Genomic DNA, 22,314 nt, shown 5'->3' on the forward strand with positions numbered 1-22,314 from the left:
ATGGATTCAGAAGGCATATAGTGCATCAGTCATGTGGAGCACTTTTATTGTGTTTTTTATTTTTATCTGTGATCTTTTTTTGCTTCCGTTCCTTTTTGGAGCTTGAAAGACATGGTCGCTATGAAATGTTGAAAAGATCTGCTTCTTCTTTTGTGTTCCACAGAAAAATAAAGAGCATACAGGTTTGAAACAGCATGATGGTGAGGATACAATTGCTGACTTAAAAAGTGGCCTTTGTACGGAGTCCCTAAAGGGACATGGTGATGGTAAAAAAAAAACGAGATAGGTAAAAAAAAAAAAGATTTCAAAGCTTTTGCATTCTCTCACAAAACTTTTGCGTTTCCCCCAAGAAACTTTGTGTTTGTTCACAAAACTTTTGCGTTCCCTCCAAGAAACCCAGACAGCAACATAGTGTCGGCCCAGATCCGGCCCACATCTGGTACTTGTGGTAGCCTAGAAATCCAGACCTAAATCTAAAAGATTAATGGTCTGGCGTCGGCTAATGAAAATCGGCCAGCTCGAGGGGCGGCACCAAGCATGCATTTGAAAATCTCACTGCACGCAATTGGATAACACTACTACCAATCACAACAATAAACGCCATATGCTTAGCTACCAGCGGAGCTAACTGGTAGATTATACTCTTACCGTATCCGGTCAGCAAAACAGCAAAAACGTCCTTCTTGCAAAGGAACGATTCGAGCGGCGTCTTCTATTCCTGTTTTAGATAAAAAGCCAAGTCTAACTCGTTCATTGTAGCGGCCAAAGCCGTTTCAAACAACTGGTGTTCATCCATAGCCATCTTGAAATGTTTACTAATGACTTTGACGTCACAGCGCTGTCGTCTTCTGTTTAGCTCGCCTCTGGCCCGCCTATATCAGATAACCCGATGTGATTGGTGCAGCTCAGATCGAGGGGTATATTTAATGAGCATCATTACTCGACACTAGAGTAAACTCGCTGAGCAAATTCAACTTGTGCTCTCACGAGAACTCTGGATTACCAGGGTATACTTGTGGATTCCTGACATTGCTTTTGCTCACAGAACATTTGCGTTCCCACCAATAAACTTTGCGTTCGCTCACAAAACGTTTGCGTTTTCCCCCCCAAGAAACTTTGCATTCCCTCACAAAACTTTTGTGTTCCACTAGAAATGTATGCGTTTGATTGCAAAACCTTTGCGTTTCCCAGAGAAAGTTTTGCTAACAATACTTTTGCATTATGCTCAGATTCAAAGTCTGCTCAGGAAATATTTATTTAAATTATTTTGCCTTCTCTCACGAAGCGTTTGCGTTCACCCAAGAAAATTTGAGTTTGCTTACGAAACTTTTGCATTTCACGAGAAACGCGTACGTTACGTGAGCGCCATAACTTTGGATAAGGAAATTCATTTCAGAGGCATGCAAGGTCTTACGCTTTTTTTGAATGATTTTTTCTCTTGAAATAGTTTCATGTTCTCTTCTATGGCATCAGACTGTAAAACCCTTTTTGGTGCTAGTAGGAACCTGCTTGTGAGAGTGAAACTGGCTGTGGAGAAGCTCAGTTCCTCAGTTTGGTTTGATGAATGGCAGTCAAAGAATGGAGGCGAGTGCCTCACATGCAAACTGGTTTTAAAATGAGAGTCAAATAGCTGGCGAAAATTTGCAAGGCTGGAATCTATGAGTGAACATTTGACTGCTGAATCATCCCTGCTGCTGTTGCATAATCACCACAAAACAGTACAAACTAGTTTCCGGGCAAATGCTCCATACAATATCTGAATATTTACACAAATCCAAGCTGAAAATCTCCTCTGTTGACAAATCAACAATGAAGCATATTGTGCCACCATCAGTGTTGTGGTGCATTATTTATAGCGTTTATATGCAACATCTGTTCTATTTTTAAATACGACAGAATTTATAATCACAATTATATTTTTATCATTTCTTTCCACAATACACCCGGAGGAATATTTGACTGCTCAGAAGATGCTCTTTCATTGCTGAGATTCGTTTCAGATGTTTCTCCTAAGATTTCAAAAGGAGAACTAAAAATAGACACAGATGACGTACAGTATGAGTGTAGAGGTGTAAAATTAATTTTAATGCAGAGAGCATATAGCTCAGATGATTTGGTCTTGGAAGAATTTGATGAGAAATGTGTTTGTTCACTCTGACTAGTAGACATTGAATCTGAGCAGTGTGAGACATTGTTGGGATATCAAATTAGACAGTTGTGGAAGTATGAGGAAAAATAGAGGTAAAAACTGTTCATTTCACTTGATGTTCAGCATCATTGAGGTTTCTTTCTGAAACTCAAGAGGAGACACAATGAGGTTACTGGGATTTTTGCACTTCCTTTAATTTTATTGCTGACTAGAATGGACATTTGAGATAAAGAGATTTTCTTTGTGATTTCTTTACTACAATATAAAAATGTGTTAGGTAACATATACAGTAGTGGCCAAAAGTAATGTCCGGCCTATAGGAAAAATGACATCTTCACCCTTTATACACACATTTGTTAAAGATTTTGTAAGCATATTGCTTAGTTATGCTTGGAGTCAGTTGTTTTATTTGTGATAACACAATGAAACATGCCAAATTGTGCGGTCATAATTTTTGGCCAGGCTGTCAAACAAAGAAATTATGAACACATGCAAAAACTAGAGAGGATTAAAGAAATTTTAATAACTGATTATGTTGCAGTCAATGTATGCTTTTCCTGTGAGCTTTTTGTTATATGCATTTGTTTTTCATAATAAAATAAAAACTTTAGCTGTAGTTGCAAAATAATTTTGTCAGATAAATACCTTAACCACATTTGGTGTTTTGTTATTACCTCATATTTTAAATATAAAAAAAAAAATATATATATATATATATATATATATAAAATATTTTCCTTATATTTTTATGGTTTAATCAAACCTGTAGGGTCATTAAAAACTAATATCTCCTCCAGACATCACTTTTGGCTACTACTGTAAATATATGGTATTATTTGTAAAATAAATAAATAAATAAATCATATTATCCTAAATAAATTAAGCTGCATTAACAGAAAACATTTTAAGAGTCAGTAAATATCAATTTAAGCTCACAGCAGCACTTCTTGAAGTGTGTGTGGGAAATGCAAATGTGTTTAAATAAAATGTTTACAATTTCTTCCAACAAAATATCAGTCAGCATTTTCCAGTCTTTTGAAGCTGAGTGAATGGAAGCATGCTTTATCGTAATAATCAAACACATTATCTCATCTGACCCTGAACTTTCCTTTGCTTGGGTTAAGAGTTCTAGTTGCTATTCTGTTCACTCCCTCTCTTTCTCATTGCGCTCTTTCACACTGCTGGGAAATGGAAAGAGAAACCCAGCTGGCTCAAAGCACAAGCTCTCCTCCCTCTCAAAGAGCCGGATTTGTTAAGTAATCTTCCCACACACACATGCACACAGTTCGAACAACACCAAAACACTCGGGCGAGAGGAAATTGAGAGTGAGAATATTAATAAGGCAGCCGTGTTGTTGCATGTGTTCATAAATGGCCCAGATGGTTTCAGATCTCTCCCGCACCTGCAGGTGTGTCTGTGTTTGGCTCACACAGGTTACACCTGGATAATTAGTCCCATTGAGTCAGAGTTTCTGCTACACACGGGCACAATGATTTGGGCTATTGTGAAGGTCATTGTGCCCTCCATCTGATAAACCTCTATTTGCTTCATACACACGTGTGTGTGTGTGTGTGTGTGTGTGTGTGTGTGTGTGTGTGTGTGTGTGTGTGTGTGTGTGTGTGTGTGTGTGTGTGTGTGTGTGTGTGTGTGTTTACTCACGTGCCAAGCTGGATCCATACGCCCATATTCAACTGAGTAATAATCATGCACAATTGTCTGCACAAAAGCTGCATGATATTCTCTGTATCATTAGCTCTTGTCAAGGTGAGTAGCCTATTCATTTAGTAATTCTTTAGGGTATTTAAAAAAAAAACTAAAAAAAAATTTATTAAACTTAGTATAAAACATACATTTGATAAAGGGATGTGAACTATATTTAGAAACCAGAATATCATAGATGCTTGAAATCTAGTCAGCAACCACCTAGAAACTCAGAACACCATAGAAACTGCATAGCAACACCCTGGCAACCACACATACAGTGGGGAGAACAAGTATTTGATACACTGCCGATTTTGCAGGTTTTCCTACTTACAAAGCATGTAGAGGTCTGTAATTTTGATCATAGATACACTTCAACTGTGGGAGACGGAATATAAAACAAAAATCCAGAAAATCCCAATGTATGATTTTTAAATAATTAATTTGCATTTTATTGCATGACATAAGTATTTGATCACCTACCAACCAGTAAGAATTCCGGCTCTCACAGATCTGTTAGTTTTTCTTTAAGAAGCCCTCCTGATCTCCACTCATTACCTGTATTAACTGCACCGGTTTGAACTTGTTACCTGTATAAAAGACACCTGTCCACACACTCAATCAAACAGGCTCCAACCTCTCCACAATGGCCAAGACAAGAGAGCTGTGTAAGGACATCAGGGATAAAATTGTAGACCTGCACAAGGATGGGATGGGCTACAGGACAATAGACAAGCAGCTTGGTGAGAAGGCAACAACTGTTGGCGCAATTATTCGAAAATGGAAGAAGTTCAAGATGACGGTCGATCTCCCTCGGTCTGGGGCACCATGCAAGATCTCACCTCGTGGGGCATCAATGATCATTAGGAAGGTGAGGAATCAGCCCAGAACTACACGGCAGGACCTGGTCAATGACCTGAAGAGAGCTGGGACCACAGTCTCAAAGAAAACCATTAGTAACACACTACGCCGTCATGGATTAAAATCCTGCAGCGCACGCAAGGTCCCCCTGCTCAAGCCAGCGCATGTCCAGGCCCGTCTGAAATTTGCCAATGACCATCTGGATGATCCAGAGGAGGAATGGGAGAAGGTCATGTGGTCTGATGAGACAAAAATAGAGCTTTTTGGTCTAAACTTCACTCGCCGTGTTTTGAGGAAGAAGGATGAGTACAACCCCAAGAACACCATCCCAACCGTGAAGCATGGAGGTGGAAACATCATTCTTTGGGGTTTCTGCAAAGGGGACAGGACGACTGCACCGTATTGAGGGGACGATGGATGGGGCCATGTATCGCGAGATCTTGGCCAACAACCTCCTTCCCTCAGTAAGAGCATTGAAGATGGGTCGTGGCTGGGTCTTCCAGCATGACAACGACCCGAAACACACAGCCAGGGCAACTAAGGAGTGGGTCCGTAGAAGCATCTCAAGGTCCTGGAGTGGCCTAGCCAGTCTCCAGACCTGAACCCAATTGAAAATCTTTGGAGGGAGCTGAAAGTCCGTATTGCCCAGCGACAGCCCCGAAACCTGAAGGATCTGAAGAAGGTCTGTGGAGGAATGGGCCAAAATCCCTGCTGCAGTGTGTGCAAACCTGGTCAAGAACTACAGGAAACATATGATCTCTGTAATTGCAAACAATGGTTTCTGTACAAGATATTAAGTTCTGCTTTTCTTATGTATCAAATACTTATGTCATGCAATAAAATGCAAATTAATTACTTAAAAATCATACAATGTGATTTTGTTTTAGATTCCGTCTCTCACCATTGAAGAGTACCTATGATAAAAATTACAGACTTCTACATGCTTTGTAAGTGGGAAAACCTGCAAAATCGGCAGTGTATCAAATACTTGTTCTCCCCACTGTAACCTTATAATTGTTAATACCAAGTTTGCACAGACAATTCACATTTGGCCAGATGTGGCTATTTTAACTTATGGACCGTTCACGCCAAGGACAATATAACGAATTAACGATAACGATAAAGATATAGTGCTAAAAACATTCTACATATAGACCTTATGTATGTAGCCCCGCCCCCTTTTAGTACTGCGCTCGTTGTGTCCATATTCCGGTTTATACAGTATGTCCACAGCATGAAGGTAAGATGTTACGGATTTATGCATGAACCGCTCGTTTTAAAGGGATTTCGGCTAAACTGGTTTGTTGAAAAATTATAGAAATGTACAGAGCTACCACAAAAACGAAAGTGCAAAGACAAAATTGTAACTGCGCACTTGTCTGTAAAAAGAGCAGCAGAGTCAACATCACAACTATAATGATAACGGCACAGAGAGACCATATCATTGGAATCACTTTCAGAACCATTTTTCCATTTTATGAATGATAAAAACAATGACAGCAAATCAGAATCCACTAGACTTTAAAGACCATAGCATTGCTAAAACAATGTTTACACGGGCAGGCACCTGTGAACATTTTTTATTACAGTGGAAAAACCCATTACAGTCTATTTTAAAAGGCTTTTGTATTTTTAATTGTGGTGATAAATATTGTAGATCACATTAGCATGCAAATGAGCCTCTAAAAAAGTAAGTGTGTGTTTTAAGAACTGTGGGAGCGAGTGTTTGCTTCCTGTGTTTCCAGGACTCTCCGGAGCTGCTCGGATAGGAATGTGCCTCTGAGAACGACCCGGACTCTTTTTCTCATCAGAGTCTGTTTCTACCTGTTAAAGTTCTTTCTCCCAAGCCTTTGCGAGCGGGTTCCTTTGGCTACCCAGCATTCCTTTCTCTGTGACTCACTCAACTCTCAGCTCTTTTGAGCTAAAGGTCATCAGCCGAGAACAAACCTCGGCAACATTCCTGTCCATCTACACTGGGAGGGCACAGGAATCGATTTCCCGACCTGCAACGGCAAACACACGGTTGTTGACAAACCCCTTGTGATTCATCCTTTGGTAAATAGCTGTGTGGCGGCAGTCAAGTTTGGACATATATGAGGGCCGGGACGAGCTTGTGCAGTTATGAGGACGCTTCCGTGTGTGTCCTCCTCCCCAACAGAAATTACTCACTGAAGTTTGAGTGACTTGAGAACTCCACTGGAGTCTGTTCCCATGCTGGAGAATGATTTGTGGTGGGTGGGATATGTGCATTCTGGAGAAATGCATTGGAATGAATGGGAATCTGAGTATTGGGAGTATAATTTTTTTTACGTTTTTGTCTATTTATGACAGTTATTAGTGCCGTTTCTCATACTTGGGGTTAGAAATGAGAAGAAACCCTGCATAACTCGTCCTGCAACATTTGTGCCACAGATATGACTGATACCTCACAGTCATAAAGGGCAACTTGTGTTATTTCTATTTTATTTCATTTTATTTCACAAATCAAACACCAGTGACGAATTCTCAGAATTGTTTCCCCCATGAAATTAGAACATCAAATCATTTTGAAAAATAAATCTTCTATGAACATTAAACAATATAATACCAAAAATGTGTTCAAGTGTAAAAAGTGCAAAATTATTAACATTATTAAATAAAAAAAATGTTCAGGAAGGTGGGAAAATGAAAATGTGCACATTCAAATAGACTCTTCTTACTCTGAACTTTGACCTCTGGAGTAATTTCCCACAACTAAAAAATAACTCCTAATGTCCAGCAACGACACAAATATTGCGAAGTGTTTTAGAATTTCAAACACGTCAGAAATGTTCTAGATCTAGAGGTTTCATAATGCAAAAAAAAAAAAAAAAAAATTCACAACTAGAGTTTACAAACACAAACAGTTTGCACATCTGTCGCAAGACCTCCTACATACCAAGCCTTCCCATCAGCCCCTCCTAGCAGGTTTCCCGTAAAGCCTAGCATCACTTCCTCATTCCTCGGCCTATGATCAGTCAGATATGGACAAGTGAACACTTGCACTTTCTTCCTCTTTTCTCAGCTCAGTCTCACGTCTCCCTCCCACATCATAGGTGGCTTCTCTATACAAATTATACACTAATTACTTTGATTTGATAGGATTCGATTGCTGCACTTTCATTTTCACAAAAGAAGGGATTAATAGCAGGATTAACCTGTGACGCATCAGCAGATCTACGCTGTTATGGGTGCATGATGAAACAAATGTTTCTAGGAAATGTGGCTCTTTGTTTTTGTGTTAAACATTCATGCATACTGATGCGTGAATATACTAAAGTTAGATAGATAGATAGATAGATAGATAGATAGATAGATAGATAGATAGATAGATAGATAGATAGATAGATAGATAGAACATACTCCAATATCCTTTATTTACAACATTGAAAAATCTGATTTTACAGTGTATATAATGTACAGTGTATATAATGCAGTGACATTTAGTATCCAAATAGTATTCTGAGTCCATGAAGGCCATGCGGGTTTGTGGTTAACAAAGTGCTTATGTAAACACTCAGGTCGGAGGCACGTGATGAGATGTCATGAACTTTCTGGCACTGAAGCCTTTGTAACAGAGATGCTCTCAAGAGGCCATAATGAGGCCGTACTTCCCTTACTGGCATTATGAGGCAAAGGGCACTGGGGCACGATTTATACTTCCTGTCGCATTGTATTACAACACTACTAGAATATCTGAATCTGCACGAGGAGGATGTGTGGTACTGTATCTTGGTCACTCTTTAACCAGAACATCATAATATTTTTAGTGCCCTTGGTGATAAAATCAATAGAACAGAGTCAAAAGGCAGTGGTTGTGATCATGCAGTTGCAATAAATGGCATGATAAAATCACATCCTAAAAAAAAAAAAAAGAAAAAGTTTGATGTTTGGCAACACTGACAGGTCGCTTCCACATGAGTCCAGGACTTTAGACCGCATAGATCTTTGAGGAGACATGACTAAACCATGCACACTATTAGGCCATCAGATCAGCATGTTCTTTTTGTGTGATGGGTGGGTGTGTTTCCACATGGCGCATGAAGGATTTATACACTTGCACAAACTTACATCTGATGAATATTACACCATAACCTACAACAGAAATCGCTCTGCCGAGAATCATTTTAGTCAACACAGTTAGAACACTGTTGACTGTAATGTGTGAGGTAACTGTACTCTTCTGACCTACCTCTGTAGCAACACAATGGGATTTTTACACTGGAATGCCCAGAGGGCAATGTATTCATGCACACACCACACACACATTTATGTATGTATGTATGTACTGTGTGTGTATGTGTGGTTCAGGTATACCCTACATTATGAGGACAAAATGGCCCCACAAAGATAGCAATATCTGAAATCCCTTTTTTTGGGTCCCCATGAGAACAGCGTATAAATCATACAAAGTTATGTTGTTTGTTTTTTTTAAATGTAGCTTTAGTGTTAGAGGAGAGAGTATACAGTTTGTACAGTAACAAAATCATTATGTCTATGGAATGTCCCCATTAAACATGGAAACCCAACGTGTGTGTGTGTGTGTGTGTGTGTGTGTGTGTGTGTGTGTGTGTGTGTGTGTGTGCGTGTGTGTGCGTGCGTGTGTATGCGTGCGTGTGCGTCGGAATACTTTCTCATCAACAGAGAAAGATGCGTTTTGCCTCCATTTTGGTTTATTTACTGCATCTATCAGCAGGGTCAAACTGAACCATGTTAACATTTTGTGAGGAGTACAAATTTGAGAGGCAAGATATAGCCCTGCGTCTGAAATCGAATAATACCTAGTATGTGAAAAACAGTACGACAAAAGAGTATGTCCGAATACATCGTCCGAAATTGCATACTCTCTTGAGTAGTTACTTATTTTAAATAAGTCATTACTCCATGACCGCTAAAAAAGTGTGTTCTATATAGTATAAGTGTGTGTAATATGAATTTGAAGTAGATCATCCGGGCACTTTTTGTCTTCTCTGTTATGAATACTTAACCTGGAAATCCAGACCTAAATCTAAAAGATTAATGGTCTGGCGTCGACTAATGAAAATCGGCCAGCTCGAGGGGCGGCACCAAGCATGCATTTGAAAATCTCACTGCACGCAATTGGATAACACTACGACCAATCACAACAATAAACCCCATACGCTTAGCTACCAGCGGAGCTAACTGGTAGATTAGACTCTTACCGTATCCGGTCAGCAAAACAGCAAAAACGTCCTTCTTGCAAAGGAACGATTCGAGCGGCGTCTTCTATTCCTGTTTTAGATAAAAAGCCAAGTCTAACTCGTTCATTGTAGCGGCCAAAGCCGTTTCAAACAACTGGTGTTCATCCATAGCCATCTTGCAGTGTTTACTAATGACTTCGTCACAGCGCTGTCGTCTTCTGTTTAGCTCGCCTCTGGCCTGCATATATCAGATAACCCGATGTGATTGGTGCAGCTCAGATCGAGGGGCATATTTAATGAGCATCATTACTCGACACCAGAGTAACTCGCTGAGCAAATTCAACTTGTGCTCTCACGAGAACTCTGGATTACCAGGGTAATGAATACTTTGAATTCAGACACACTTCTTTTGTCACAAACTGATTTTTACCTACTATTAGGGAAGTATTCGGATGCATCCATTGTATTCGAAAAAAGTTGGCGAAAAGTCCCTGTATGAACTATTTCTTCTGACAAGATTCTGAAGTGAGTATTTGATGGCCATTTTTTTACTATCCCATGAGGCCACTGGAGAGGATTTGTGAATGACAGTGAAGCGACACAACTGACGCTAGTAGGTCACGTGACAGTACCAACTGTCGAATGTAGTAGTCAGCGAAGTACTAGCGAATGTAGTAGCCTACGTCTGAATTTCATTATTGTCATCCATAAATAGAACATAGGCCTACTTTTTTTAACGATCACAAATTAAATTCACATGTAGTACGTCAGACAGTATGCAATTTCGGACGCAGCGATAGTCCATTTGCTTTGCATTTAATCACATTGCTGCTTAATAGAGACAACGGATAGCCTATATAGGCCTATTAAAGAGATCTCAGTTGTGTTTTTGCTTCCGATGGGATGCAACGAGCCCAGCTTTCTGCTCTAGTGAAGTCCATTCACACATGTATGATCACTTTAAATATAGAACATCTCAGAAGAGGAGGCGGAGTGTGCATCGGTTTTCCTCAGTTCCTCTACTCTTCCAGTCAGTGCTCTTGCGACCTACTTCCCCACTTCCTGCACTTCCACTCCGACCAACCGCTTGCTTCCGCCGCCGGTGCCAGTCTCAACCAGGCCTCTTGTATAACGAGCTGTGACACACACACACACACACACACACACACACACACACACACACACACACACACACACACACACACACACACACACACACACACACACACTTACACACTTTGAGCCGGATGGAGTCAGAGACTAACTGTCTCTCTTCAGTCTGTGGGTGGCACAGACGGAGACTGCATGTCCTTGGCAGGGAGCTATTGTGTTCACACTCCTTATGGAAGGCGATATCAATGTGTCAGGCCTTGGGGTGGAACAACATGGTACTCATTGAGGAGAAAGAATCTGCTTTAGTTTAGATCCTTTCATTGAGCTGATGAAATTAGCACAATGAAGGTTTTTATTGATCCAGGCTTGTTATAGCTTGATTTACTTTGTACCTCAGTTCTGAACAAATTGCAAGGACTAGATGAAAGAAAACACCAAGATTAGTTTGTGTTTATTATATGGACTTTAAATGCCCAGAAGTAATATACAGTTTTTGCCCGTTGCTTGAACACATTTTGCAAAACTTCGCTCATTGTGCCAAAACTCTACACACAAGTAAACATGACACAACACTGGGAAATATATCATTCACATCTGTGTCAAATTGAAACTCTACTATCAAAACCTAAACTCTGCTATCAAAACCTAACATTCCTTTGTCAAAATGTAACTCTGATGACAAAATGACACATACTTGCATCATATGCATACACTTTCAGATCAGGGGGAACACACTAGTCTACTTTATATAAAACACTGCAGTCTTTGATTTTCACTGTTTATTCAGAAGGCATATTTTCAGGAGGCACATTTTCAAACAACCAAAAAAGCAAATAGGCCTACTCAATATTGTACATTGCAGCACTGTACATTGCAGTAACATGAATTCAGATAAAGCAAAAAAAGAAAAAATAATAATAGAAAAAACACAATACTGTAAACACAGAAAATCATGGCAATTGTGCATACGTGGGCTCATGGATCCCGCCGTCTGTTGGGGTCTGGCCACAGGACCTCATCGACATCGCAAGCAATGTCTTCTCCCGCTAGGCACCGGGGAAAATATCCCCTTGCATGTCGAAACCATCCATGGATTGCTGTCACCTGAATGTCGCCGCAGGCCTGTTCCATTGCCTGCAGAAGAGGCATGCGGGCATGTGGTTGGCGGTCATATACGCGCCATCTCCAAGCCGAAAAGAATTCCTCTATAGGGTTTAAAAATGGTGAGTAAGGGGGCAAGTATACCACTTCAAATTGATTGTGGTTGGTGAACCAGGCCTGGACCAGAGCAGCCCGATGGAAACTGACATTATCCCATACCACTACAAACCTGGGCTGATCTGGTCTGTTCTGTACAACTATATTATGGAGAGCACCTAGAAATGTGAGTATATGTTGGCTATTGTATGGACCTAGTTTTGCATGATGATGCAGAAGCCCTCGAAGGCTTATGGCGGCACACAATGTGATATTTCCCCCGCGCTGCCCCGGGACGTGCACAATTGCCCTTTGGCCAATTACATTACGACCCCGTCATCTTGTTTTGCTCAGGTCGAATCCAGCTTCATCAATGAAAATGAATTCATGAGGCTGTGCAGCTTCATCCATGGCCAAGATTCTCTGTAACAAAAAAACTAACTTTTTGTAGCTGGCTGATTGGTGTTCAGTTTTGCAAGGAAGTGCCTTCAGGTGTGTATTTGAGTGGTTGCAATTACCCGATGTGTTTTGTATTTTGGATACATGTGTTTTCCAAATGGCACCCTGAGATTTCATTTTTGAACGAAGTGTCTTATGTATGAAATAGAGTGTAGTATGCAGGACCAAGTGTGTTGCATAAAGGAGTAAGTGTGTTGCAGAATTGCAACTAGAGTGCAAAGCAGCGCTTTTGTTTAAAGTATGGGTACATGTGTTTGAGGTATGGTAACAAAAGATTCAAGTTGTGTTACTTTAGTCTAAGCATGGGTCTATAGTGTTCATGCAACGGGCAAAAACTGTAATAAATTAAATCTCTTTAAGAGTTGTTACATTAAAAAAAAAAACATTATGTTTTTGACAGATTTATTTATCCATATTTGTTTACATTTTATCAGTATTGTTGCTGTTTTTGTTGTTGTTGTTTTTTGGCAAAAAAAATATTGCAAATAAACCACCAACATTTGATTTCCACTAACATCATGCTCTATTTGAGCTGAGGTGTTTATTTCCCCTGGGAAAATTAGCAAGTATACACTGTAAAAACTTTTTTATCACACACAAAAAAATTATCACAACTTTTTATATTTTGTCAAATCAACTTATATTATTAATGTAGTTCAGATAGCATAATATTTTGAGTTTCTATTTCTTAAACCAATCTCCTTTGTTGTATTAACTCAAATATTTGATTTCAATGAACTCAAAATTTTAAGGCAACCAGGTAACTTACTTTTTTAAGTTAAAATATTGTATCCTGTCAAAAATATCCCAGTAATCACACATGTGGCTAACACGTGAACAAATGTTTTACTCTGAAATAAATAAATAAATAAATAAATAATAAATAAATAAATAAATAAACAAACAAATAAACAAATAAATAAATAAATAAAAAGACAAATATTTTATATATATATAACATTTAAAAAAAGAATTAATTTATATTAATTAAAGCTATATAGATATAAATAACAAAAAAGCACATAACAAAATTGCTAAAACTTAAGTTAATATAAAAAACTGAAAAATCTCACAAATAAAAGCTAATTCAAAATATTAATTAATATACTATAAAAGTAGATAACGTCTCAGATACATCAAAAAAAGTTGGAAATGTTTCTCAACAAATGTCCATTGGCAAACGGAACATCAATACGATCTAAGGGAAATGGCTAGTTTTTGATTGACATCAGTTTTCACTAAGCTTTTCTCTGAATCTGGGCAGAGTTTAGTCAAATTCATCTGTCATAGGCCAGATTTTTGCATATTTGAGACCAAATTTATGAGTCACTCACAACTTTGTATAGTTTACCTTTATAGGATGGTGTGCTGTTTTTATAGCTCAATAATCTCACTTATGTCAACAATAGTTTAATTTGCATCTTATTTAATTTCTTTATATCTCAGTTAAGTCTTGTGACTTATGAAAGAACAACTTCAGAGCAATAGCCTTTTCCTCTGGGTGGGCTTTGAAGTGCTTATGTGGAGTTTTTCCCTATAATTTCCCTTCGGAGAAGAGTGACACACACGCTGCTGAAGCAGGATATTGTCTTTCAAGTCTTCCTGTCTCAGTCTGCTGACCAATGAGACAGAACCGACTGCATGCACTTGATAACCCGACTCTGGGAGTGTGTGGCACTGAGGAACCAACTGCACACACACACACACACACACACATGCCTTTGAGCTCACTTGATGAAAAAACACAAACACGGGGGAATTAGGAGGAAAATAAAGCAGCATTCCACAGATGCCATGGCTTCCTGAAGGACGCAGGCAGCGTGACCTTTCATCTGTTTGTTTCGCGCGTGTGTGTGTGTGTGTGTGTGTGTGTGTGTGTGTGTGTGTGTGTGTGTGTGTGTGTGTGTGTGTGTGTCACGAGTCTGAATGAACTCAAAGGAAGCACTTTAATGAGGGGGCAACTTTTCAGCAGGGAGGGTCTCAAACACAAACACATCAGGAGCAGAGTGAACTCATTCACAGCATTTAACACTCATTTCCACATCCATTATGGACATAAACATAATACTTATCAGCACTTTAAGACATTGTAAATAAACCCCAATGAACTCAGTGCGCTGAGAGTACTGTTACTGTGTGAATGTTGAGGAAGTTCTTCTCTTTTAAGGGGCCTTGTATAACAACAATAGCAAAAGCTATTTGAGCGCTCAGGTTCTAGGAATATAGTTCACAGGAAGCATCATTTCCAACTTTCCACTAAGGATATTTGCATAATTGCTTTGTCCTGGGCATATTTGCTTTTTTGTGCACGCATCTGCAGCTGTTGTTATTTTTTAACCTTTTTTATTATTAATCATTCTAATAATAGAAACGTTAACATTGCATGCGACTACTAATCTAATTATAATATAGTACAGTATTAGTATATCATCAATTCATGACGTACATGTTTTAATTATTCTTTGACTGAAAAGTAAAAAATATTAAATTATAAAGTATCAAACTTTTTTATAATAAAGAGAACAAAATTGGCAACACTTTTACAATAAGGTTCCATTTATTAACATGAATTAAATACAATATGTAAAAAACAAACAAACACAAAAACATGAACTAACTGTGAAAATACTTATAAAGCATCTATTAGTCTTTTATTTATTTTATTTATTAAATTATTTGTATCATTTACTAATACGTTATCAAAATCAAGTTTTATCTTTTATTATTATTAAATGGATCTGAGCTAATATGACCTAACTCTATTTTCAGTGAATAACTTTAACAAAGATGAATAAATACTGTTACAAGTTGTTCACTCATTGTTAATGTAAGTTAATGCATTAAATAATGTGACTTTATTGTAAAGTGTTACCACAAAAAAAAAAAAAGTACTTTTACTTTTACTTTCACCTTTCTAGTAAATGCATGCCATTTTTGTGGTTTAATGGTTTAATTTTGTGGTTTAGTGATAAAGCTTTAGTAATTTTAGTTTTTCAACATAGTAAAATAATAAACAGGGGGAAAAAATGATGTGTTATTATAAAATTGGGATTTTTACATGTAGGCTTATACCATAAAGAATAAAAAAAGTCATTGTTGAAAAAACATGATTGAAAAAGTTCAATAATAATATTGTAGTAACAGATGAATAATATTGTAGTAACAGAGCAATTATAGGCTTTAGTAGAGGAACTTGTAGCAAGTATTTCAGTCAGACCTGAGCAGAGCACCCTGATTTATATGTGACTGCTGCCACCTAGTGTTCAGATTGGGGAACTGCGAAATTACATTTTCATCAATACTTTGTAATGCATAATGGTTAACCTATTATTAATCACATAGTTAATTAATCACATTTATTTAATTATTTTATTTATTACAATTATATTAATTGCGAAGTATTTATACATCATGACAGTATTTGTTTTACTGCTTTTAATTTATGGTGATTGAAACAGAATTCAAATAGGATCTAATGAAAATCTATCAGGATAATCATTTGTAATAATAGGAATTACAAACAAACATTAGGAGTCCTGGAACTTTGGTAGCAGTAGATTATGCAGACACCAAGACCCTTCTTTTTCCCCCTGTATTTTCAATATTGCACTAATGTCCACTTTATGTTCTATAATATTGTATTGTTCTGTACATTATATAGCGTGTAAATTTACAAACATCATTACAAGCAAACATTTGATAATATAGGCGTTGCAGAGATCAAAATATAAAACTAAATACGCGTCTCCATCTAATAAAACTCGAACCCCATTGGTCCGCTCCTCTGCACCTGTCCTTCATTTCAGCCAATCACAGCGCGACCTCACGCACCTCCAAGATGGCGACGTCCATCCAGAACCGCTGTAGGCACATTCTGTGTTGGCAAAATACTCGCGATAACTAATCAAAACAAAGTCAGGCACACGCGGCAATACAACTAATCATATCGTTTTCACCTTTGGATATCTGCACATGTCAGTTGACGGCGTGGTGTTCGGTTTCATGGCTGTTTCAGAGTGAAATTGGGCGTCCTCTCGCCATGGCCACCGACAACAGGATTCATTTCTGGAGGAGAAACCAAAAGGTTCCCGGGAGGTGAATTTAATCATTTATTTCTTTTTATAAAGTCGCTATAAAGTGTGTTATTTTATTGGCAGAAGTCATTTTATATTAATATATCGGCTCAGACCAGCTGCTTTGTTTACTGGACTCTATGGATGTGTGTCAAACCCTAGTGAGCTGTCTATTTTGACAGCATGCTTGGCATCCTAGACGTATGTTGCGTTTTTGGTCATCAAAATGTTGTAAATATAAATTACTTAGATCATTATAGATTATTCGGTCATGTTATGAAACCATTTATCGTAGTGAAGTTAATGTTGTTTAATATCAACCATAACAAAAGTTCACCATGGTAAACATAGTTGCCACCAAAATTGGTAACTTTGTTTTAATCTCCATTGTCATCAAAAACAAAAAGCTTACACTATATGATGTCCAAATAATTTGGTTGTGATGTTAATAATAGTAATAATGTACAATATATCAATGTACTATACAATTTATGTTAGGGAAACACAACTTCCTGCCAAGTTTTGGTTGTTTTCTAAACACAATTTAATTAAAAACTCTTAAAGCTGGCATGTAGGTTTGGCTTCTTTGTCTTTGCTGGGGCTTTTGTTTAGTCTGACTCTGGGCAGAGTTTGCTGAGTGTGCTTCGTTGCAGGTTGTTTGGATTTTCATGGTCACAGACAGAATCAGTTCATCTGACTCCGCGTGAATGTGAGCTTGTGATGACTGGACAGTTTCCTGTAGATCAGATTTTATACTGGGCCATTGCATAATCTTGATAAAGAGGAACTAAAGAGGAACTCTCGTGCAGGAGATTCACTGCTGTTAGTGTACTGCCGTCACCGAAATATTTATATATACTTGGTAATATTTGCATATGGAATACATTTTTGGGGCATTTTTTTTGCCTTTATGGGAGTATATATTTATTTCTAGCCATGTCCAATAGCTTAATTTCAGTCTTGAAAACATATATACACATTTATATTCAGATATTTTTATTTCTCTTTAACCCTAAAACAGGCAAGAGTGGAAAATGATCATCAAAAAAATAATTTCATGACATTTTTAATATCATCTGGACTTAAGTACAACATATCCAAAGGAATATTTGAAATATTTGATATGGTTTGGATTTTATGAGTTGTATCTCCCGGGTATGAAATCTTGTTCCTACAATATTTTTGCAGAAAAAAAAAAGTACGATTAATATATGCCTACTTTATACAAAGTCAGAATGTCCAGCACTATAGACGGACATGTTGGCTTTAGGTCAAACTACAAAACGAGCACAGAAAATTTGAACCAAGTCATGTGACCCACATACTCCAAACAGACTCAACTATGATATTGACAACAGTACTGGATGAAAAATTATTTCTCGTGCCTCCTACAAGAGACTAAAGAATATGTATCCCGTGGTACACGTTGCCTGTTTTAGGAGATGGTCCTCACTGCAGAACACGAAATCCAGGGGGAGGAGTTACCTAACATATACCTAAAGGCTAAACCTACCAATCTCCACCCCTTAGATCTGGATCCAACTCCGCCCCCTGGATCTCGTGTACTGCAGTGAGGTGCTACTGTGTTTTAGGGTTAAGACAGCATGAGTTGTATTCATTGAAATATACAGATAACTTGCTATTATCTCAATATTATGTTGGTATCTGGAAGTTATTGTCAGAAGGTTTTGATTAGGTTGTTAACTTGACATTGACTTTAGTCCTAGATCTTGTTCTTGTCGAGATTCCTGAGCACACACTAAACAGAATTGAAGGGGGGACAAAATCTATGCTATGATCATAGTGAATCTTTTTTTTTATTAAAGTCAGCATGAAACGGAAGTTGCAATAATGTTTTCTTCCCTGTTGTGACGTATATCCGAGTGAAACGGCTTCTCGAACAAGAAACAATGTAGGGTGAGACTTTGTCTATCAGGAATCGATTGGGTGGTTGTGGTTTGCTATTGGTGGATTTCATGATGTGATTGATGGGTTGTCCCGCCCTCGCGTCAGGTTAAACATCATCAGAGAAGAGAGGGCGCTGCAAGAGGGAGGGGACAATAATTGTATTCAATATTGCAAGGGCAAAAAAAAAAAAAAAAAAGTATGTGCATGGACAAATCATTTATAATAAATACTGCAATATTCCATAAAAAAAAAAAAAGATTTCACTGTGACTTTAAATGGAAAAAACCAACAACATTTTAGGAGAGTATTTTCATTTGTATTATTTTTGTTTTAGAAAGGGGAGAATTATTGCACTACCGTTCAAAAGTTTGGGCTTTTGTTTTTGAAAAAGAAGATTCTTACTAATCATTTATTTGATCAAAAATACAGTCATGAACAGTTAGCTTATATTGTTAAATATTAGTAATTTAAAATAACAGTTTTGTATTTTTATATATATATATATATAAACTTTATTTAAAAATGCAACAGTCATTACTCCAGTCTTCAGTGTCACATCCTTCAGAAATTATTCTAATATGCTGATTTGTTGCTCAAGAAACATTTATTATTATTATCAATGTTGAAAACAGTTGTGCTGCTTAATATTTTTGTCAAAACCGTGATGCATTTTTTCCCCAGGATTTTTTGATAAATAGAAAGTTCAGAAGAAGAACAGTGTTTATTTGAAACAGAAATATTTTGTAACATTGTAATTGTCTTTACTGTCATTTTTTTGATAAATTTAATGTGTCCTTGTTGAATAAAAGTAACAATTTCTTTTTAAAAAAAAAAACCAAAAAACATACTGAGCCCAAACTTTTGAAATGTTGCAAATGAAGTTATTTATATGGTAATGGTAGTGATGCTCTATCAATCAGTAGGCACTACAGTATATTTTTTATTTTACTTAAAATAAAGTAAAAATTCCTAAACTTTAATTAACTGAGAATCGTTGAGCTGTTTTTTGAAACGGTTCTCTTAAATTTGGTATGCAAAAGTTTTACTTAAGTGTTCATGACCTCATCACTTCAGAAAGTTTAAATTGCTGTATTATGAGCAGATCCTAATGAAGACGATGTTAAAAACAGATGGAGTTCCCCTCTGTGATGGGAAAGATGAAGCTGTTTATAGTGTTTGGGTGTGGTTGTTATCCAGACGGTTTGAGTTGCTTGTTCAGGGGAATCTGCAGCAGTTGGTGGACTCACAGTGGGTGTGTTCCTGCTGTAACATGAGTGGACGAGAGGTGTGGCCACTTTCCTCACCTTTTATCTCATTCAACAGAAGGGACAGAGCATGCAAAACTGATACTAGATGCCTCCAGACAACCTCGGTGTCTTCTCGGTCAAATAACATGAGCCACAGTAACATACACACATACAGTAACAGCCTACATGTATGGTTACATTCACTATAATTGTTTTCATAGTCTTCAATATGATCATTGTTTGTAGGACAACATTAAACGGGATGTGAAAATAATAAAAAAAAAAATGAATTTTTGTATCCAAAGAGAAAAAAGTAAAATATACCGACTTCGAGATATATACCATATATGTGACACTGGTATATTTGTGGCAATAGCCAACAATACATTGTATGGGTCAAAATTATAGATATTTCTTTTATGCCAAAAATCATTAGGATATTAAGTAAATATCTTGTTCCATGAAGATATTTAGTACATTTCCTACTGTAAATGTATAAAACATTTATTTATTTTTGTGAGTGAATGCAGCATAATCACGAACATAAATTTACAACTTTAAAGGCGATTTTCTCAATGTTTCGATTTTTTATTTTTATTTTTTTACCCTCGAATTCCAGACTTTCAATAGTTGTATCTCTGCCAAATATCCTAACAAACCATACATCAATTGAAAGCTTATTTATTCAGCTTTCAGATGATGTATAAATCTCAATGTCAAAAGATTTACCCACGTGACTGGTTTTGTGGTCCAGGGTCACATATCGCCATTTAGCCTAAATAATACAGAGATATGATTTTTTTTTTTTTTTTGTCCATATCGCCCAGCCCTACCGCTCGGTCTAAGATAGTCTGAATATAAACGCTTATTGTAGGTATACCCTAGGGATTCAGGATAAGACAAAAGCCTGGTTTGGAAGAAAGATTCATGAGGAACTGTACTCATTATTATGAATTTTGAACAAAAAAAGTTACATACTAACTGTACCTTTAAGTACTTAAAGTGTCCCATTTAGTTGGTTATCACTGTCAGTCATTGCAGTTTCCGATTCAGTCATGCATTTAAATATGGTTGTCAATCCAGAAACTTTGCAGTGTACTTAACAGCATTAAAAACTAAACTTGTATTCAGATTGTGAATGGGTTATAAACATAAAGCAAGATATAGGCTAGCCTAAGGCTAAGGCTGTCCATCTCTAAAGAGCAAGCTCACTGCATTTTGCACTCTCCTGAAAACTCCTGTAGTAATAAAACTGTCTTAACTGTACAATGAATCTCGTATTTACATTGTGTTTGCACAGTGTGCGGCTCATGTTGAACAAAGCAAAACCTCATTCGTTTCCCGCGGTGTTAAGCAGATTCTGACTAACTCACTGACTAGCATCTCTGATAGGCTATTGTGTTCACGCGCTCAACAGATATGATTGTGATTGACTGCAATGCTCAACGCTTTAACAAACAAACACTCTGTAAATTGAAAACGTCTATCAGCGGGCACCGAATATACCCGGTACTTACCGGTACAGCACAGCAGGACCGTCACAGAAAGACACAGAATGGTTCTGTCTGTTAATAGCTGAATTATGGACTTGTTTAATTCACAATAGTGAAATTCCCATTAAGGGAAATGAATAATTACAATGATAGCCCTCCCACTATGTTAGCTTTTGTATGTAGATTATAGTGTGGAAAAGTTATCTGTGTGTGTATAGCAGAAGGAACACAAGTCTAAGATAACGCTGCCCTCCGGCAAGCTGCTCGTTTATTCAAACACACTCCTTGCTCAGCCTAATATTTAATGCAAATGCAAGCGGCTTGCTTACATATCTGGAAGTAATTTACTTTTTATTTAGTACTCATAAAAATTGATGAGCCATATTTCAGCTGCCATTGTGTTTTTGCCAATTATTCTGTGGTCCCATTTGCACATAATGCATTTAGTATTGTGTTGATTTCAACAGAAAAGCGCCTTGTAACAACCGTACCGTTAATTTTCCTTTCAACAATATGACCACACCTACTGCCCTGTGTTGCCCATAAAAATTCTGCGTAGCACTGCAGTCTTTGGACTTATCTCAGCATTGTGCGGGATATTGCTCAGTAACTCACGATAGCCTCTAATATTGTAGAGATTCATATTTATATGTTGTTGTAATGTGGAGGGCCCAGCAGTGTGCTTGACTTGTAATTTGAGATGTATTTTTTGCAGTCACCAAGGACTAGCAGGTCTATCCTCTTGCTCAGGAATTGTTTTAAACTACCTTTACTTCTCCAGATTTTGGTTTTCGCGGTGTGTTTCTGTCTAGTGCCGGGGGATGTATTGAATATTCAGAGTCAGGGCTCCAGACTAACATTTGAGAGCAGTAGCACCGGTGCCACTGATGCTCAACAGATGGTGGCGGTAGCACTGGGGGAAAATGTATTAT

General features: G+C 37.6%; 1 protein-coding gene and 1 long non-coding RNA gene across 3 annotated transcripts in view; one reads left to right on the top strand and one right to left on the bottom strand.

Moving 5' to 3' along the window:
- Positions 1 to 16,460: 16,460 nt before the first annotated feature.
- tbc1d22b (TBC1 domain family, member 22B) overlaps positions 16,461 to 22,314 on the top strand; it is a 48,847-nt gene continuing 42,993 nt past the window's right edge. Inside the window, exon 1 of one of the 2 annotated variants that reach the window (XM_082189167.1) lies at positions 16,461 to 16,756. In XM_082189167.1, coding sequence (XP_082045293.1) covers positions 16,701 to 16,756 — 56 coding nt within the window. In that variant the 5' untranslated portion in view covers positions 16,461 to 16,700. The remainder of the gene's footprint in view (positions 16,757 to 22,314) is intronic. The other variant, XM_082189168.1, reaches the window with a different exon arrangement.
- The window catches only part of LOC309513398, a 4,744-nt gene continuing 355 nt past the window's right edge, over positions 17,926 to 22,314 (bottom strand). The window contains exons 1-2 of the long non-coding RNA XR_014211442.1: positions 21,407 to 22,314; positions 17,926 to 18,775 (exon numbers count right to left, since the gene is read on the bottom strand). The exon at positions 21,407 to 22,314 is cut by the window's right edge and continues 355 nt beyond it. This is a non-coding gene — a long non-coding RNA (uncharacterized lncRNA). The remainder of the gene's footprint in view (positions 18,776 to 21,406) is intronic.

This window comes from Leuciscus leuciscus (assembly GCF_965113295.1).
Source record: "Leuciscus leuciscus genome assembly, chromosome: 13".
Taxonomy (NCBI): Eukaryota; Metazoa; Chordata; class Actinopteri; order Cypriniformes; family Leuciscidae; genus Leuciscus; species Leuciscus leuciscus.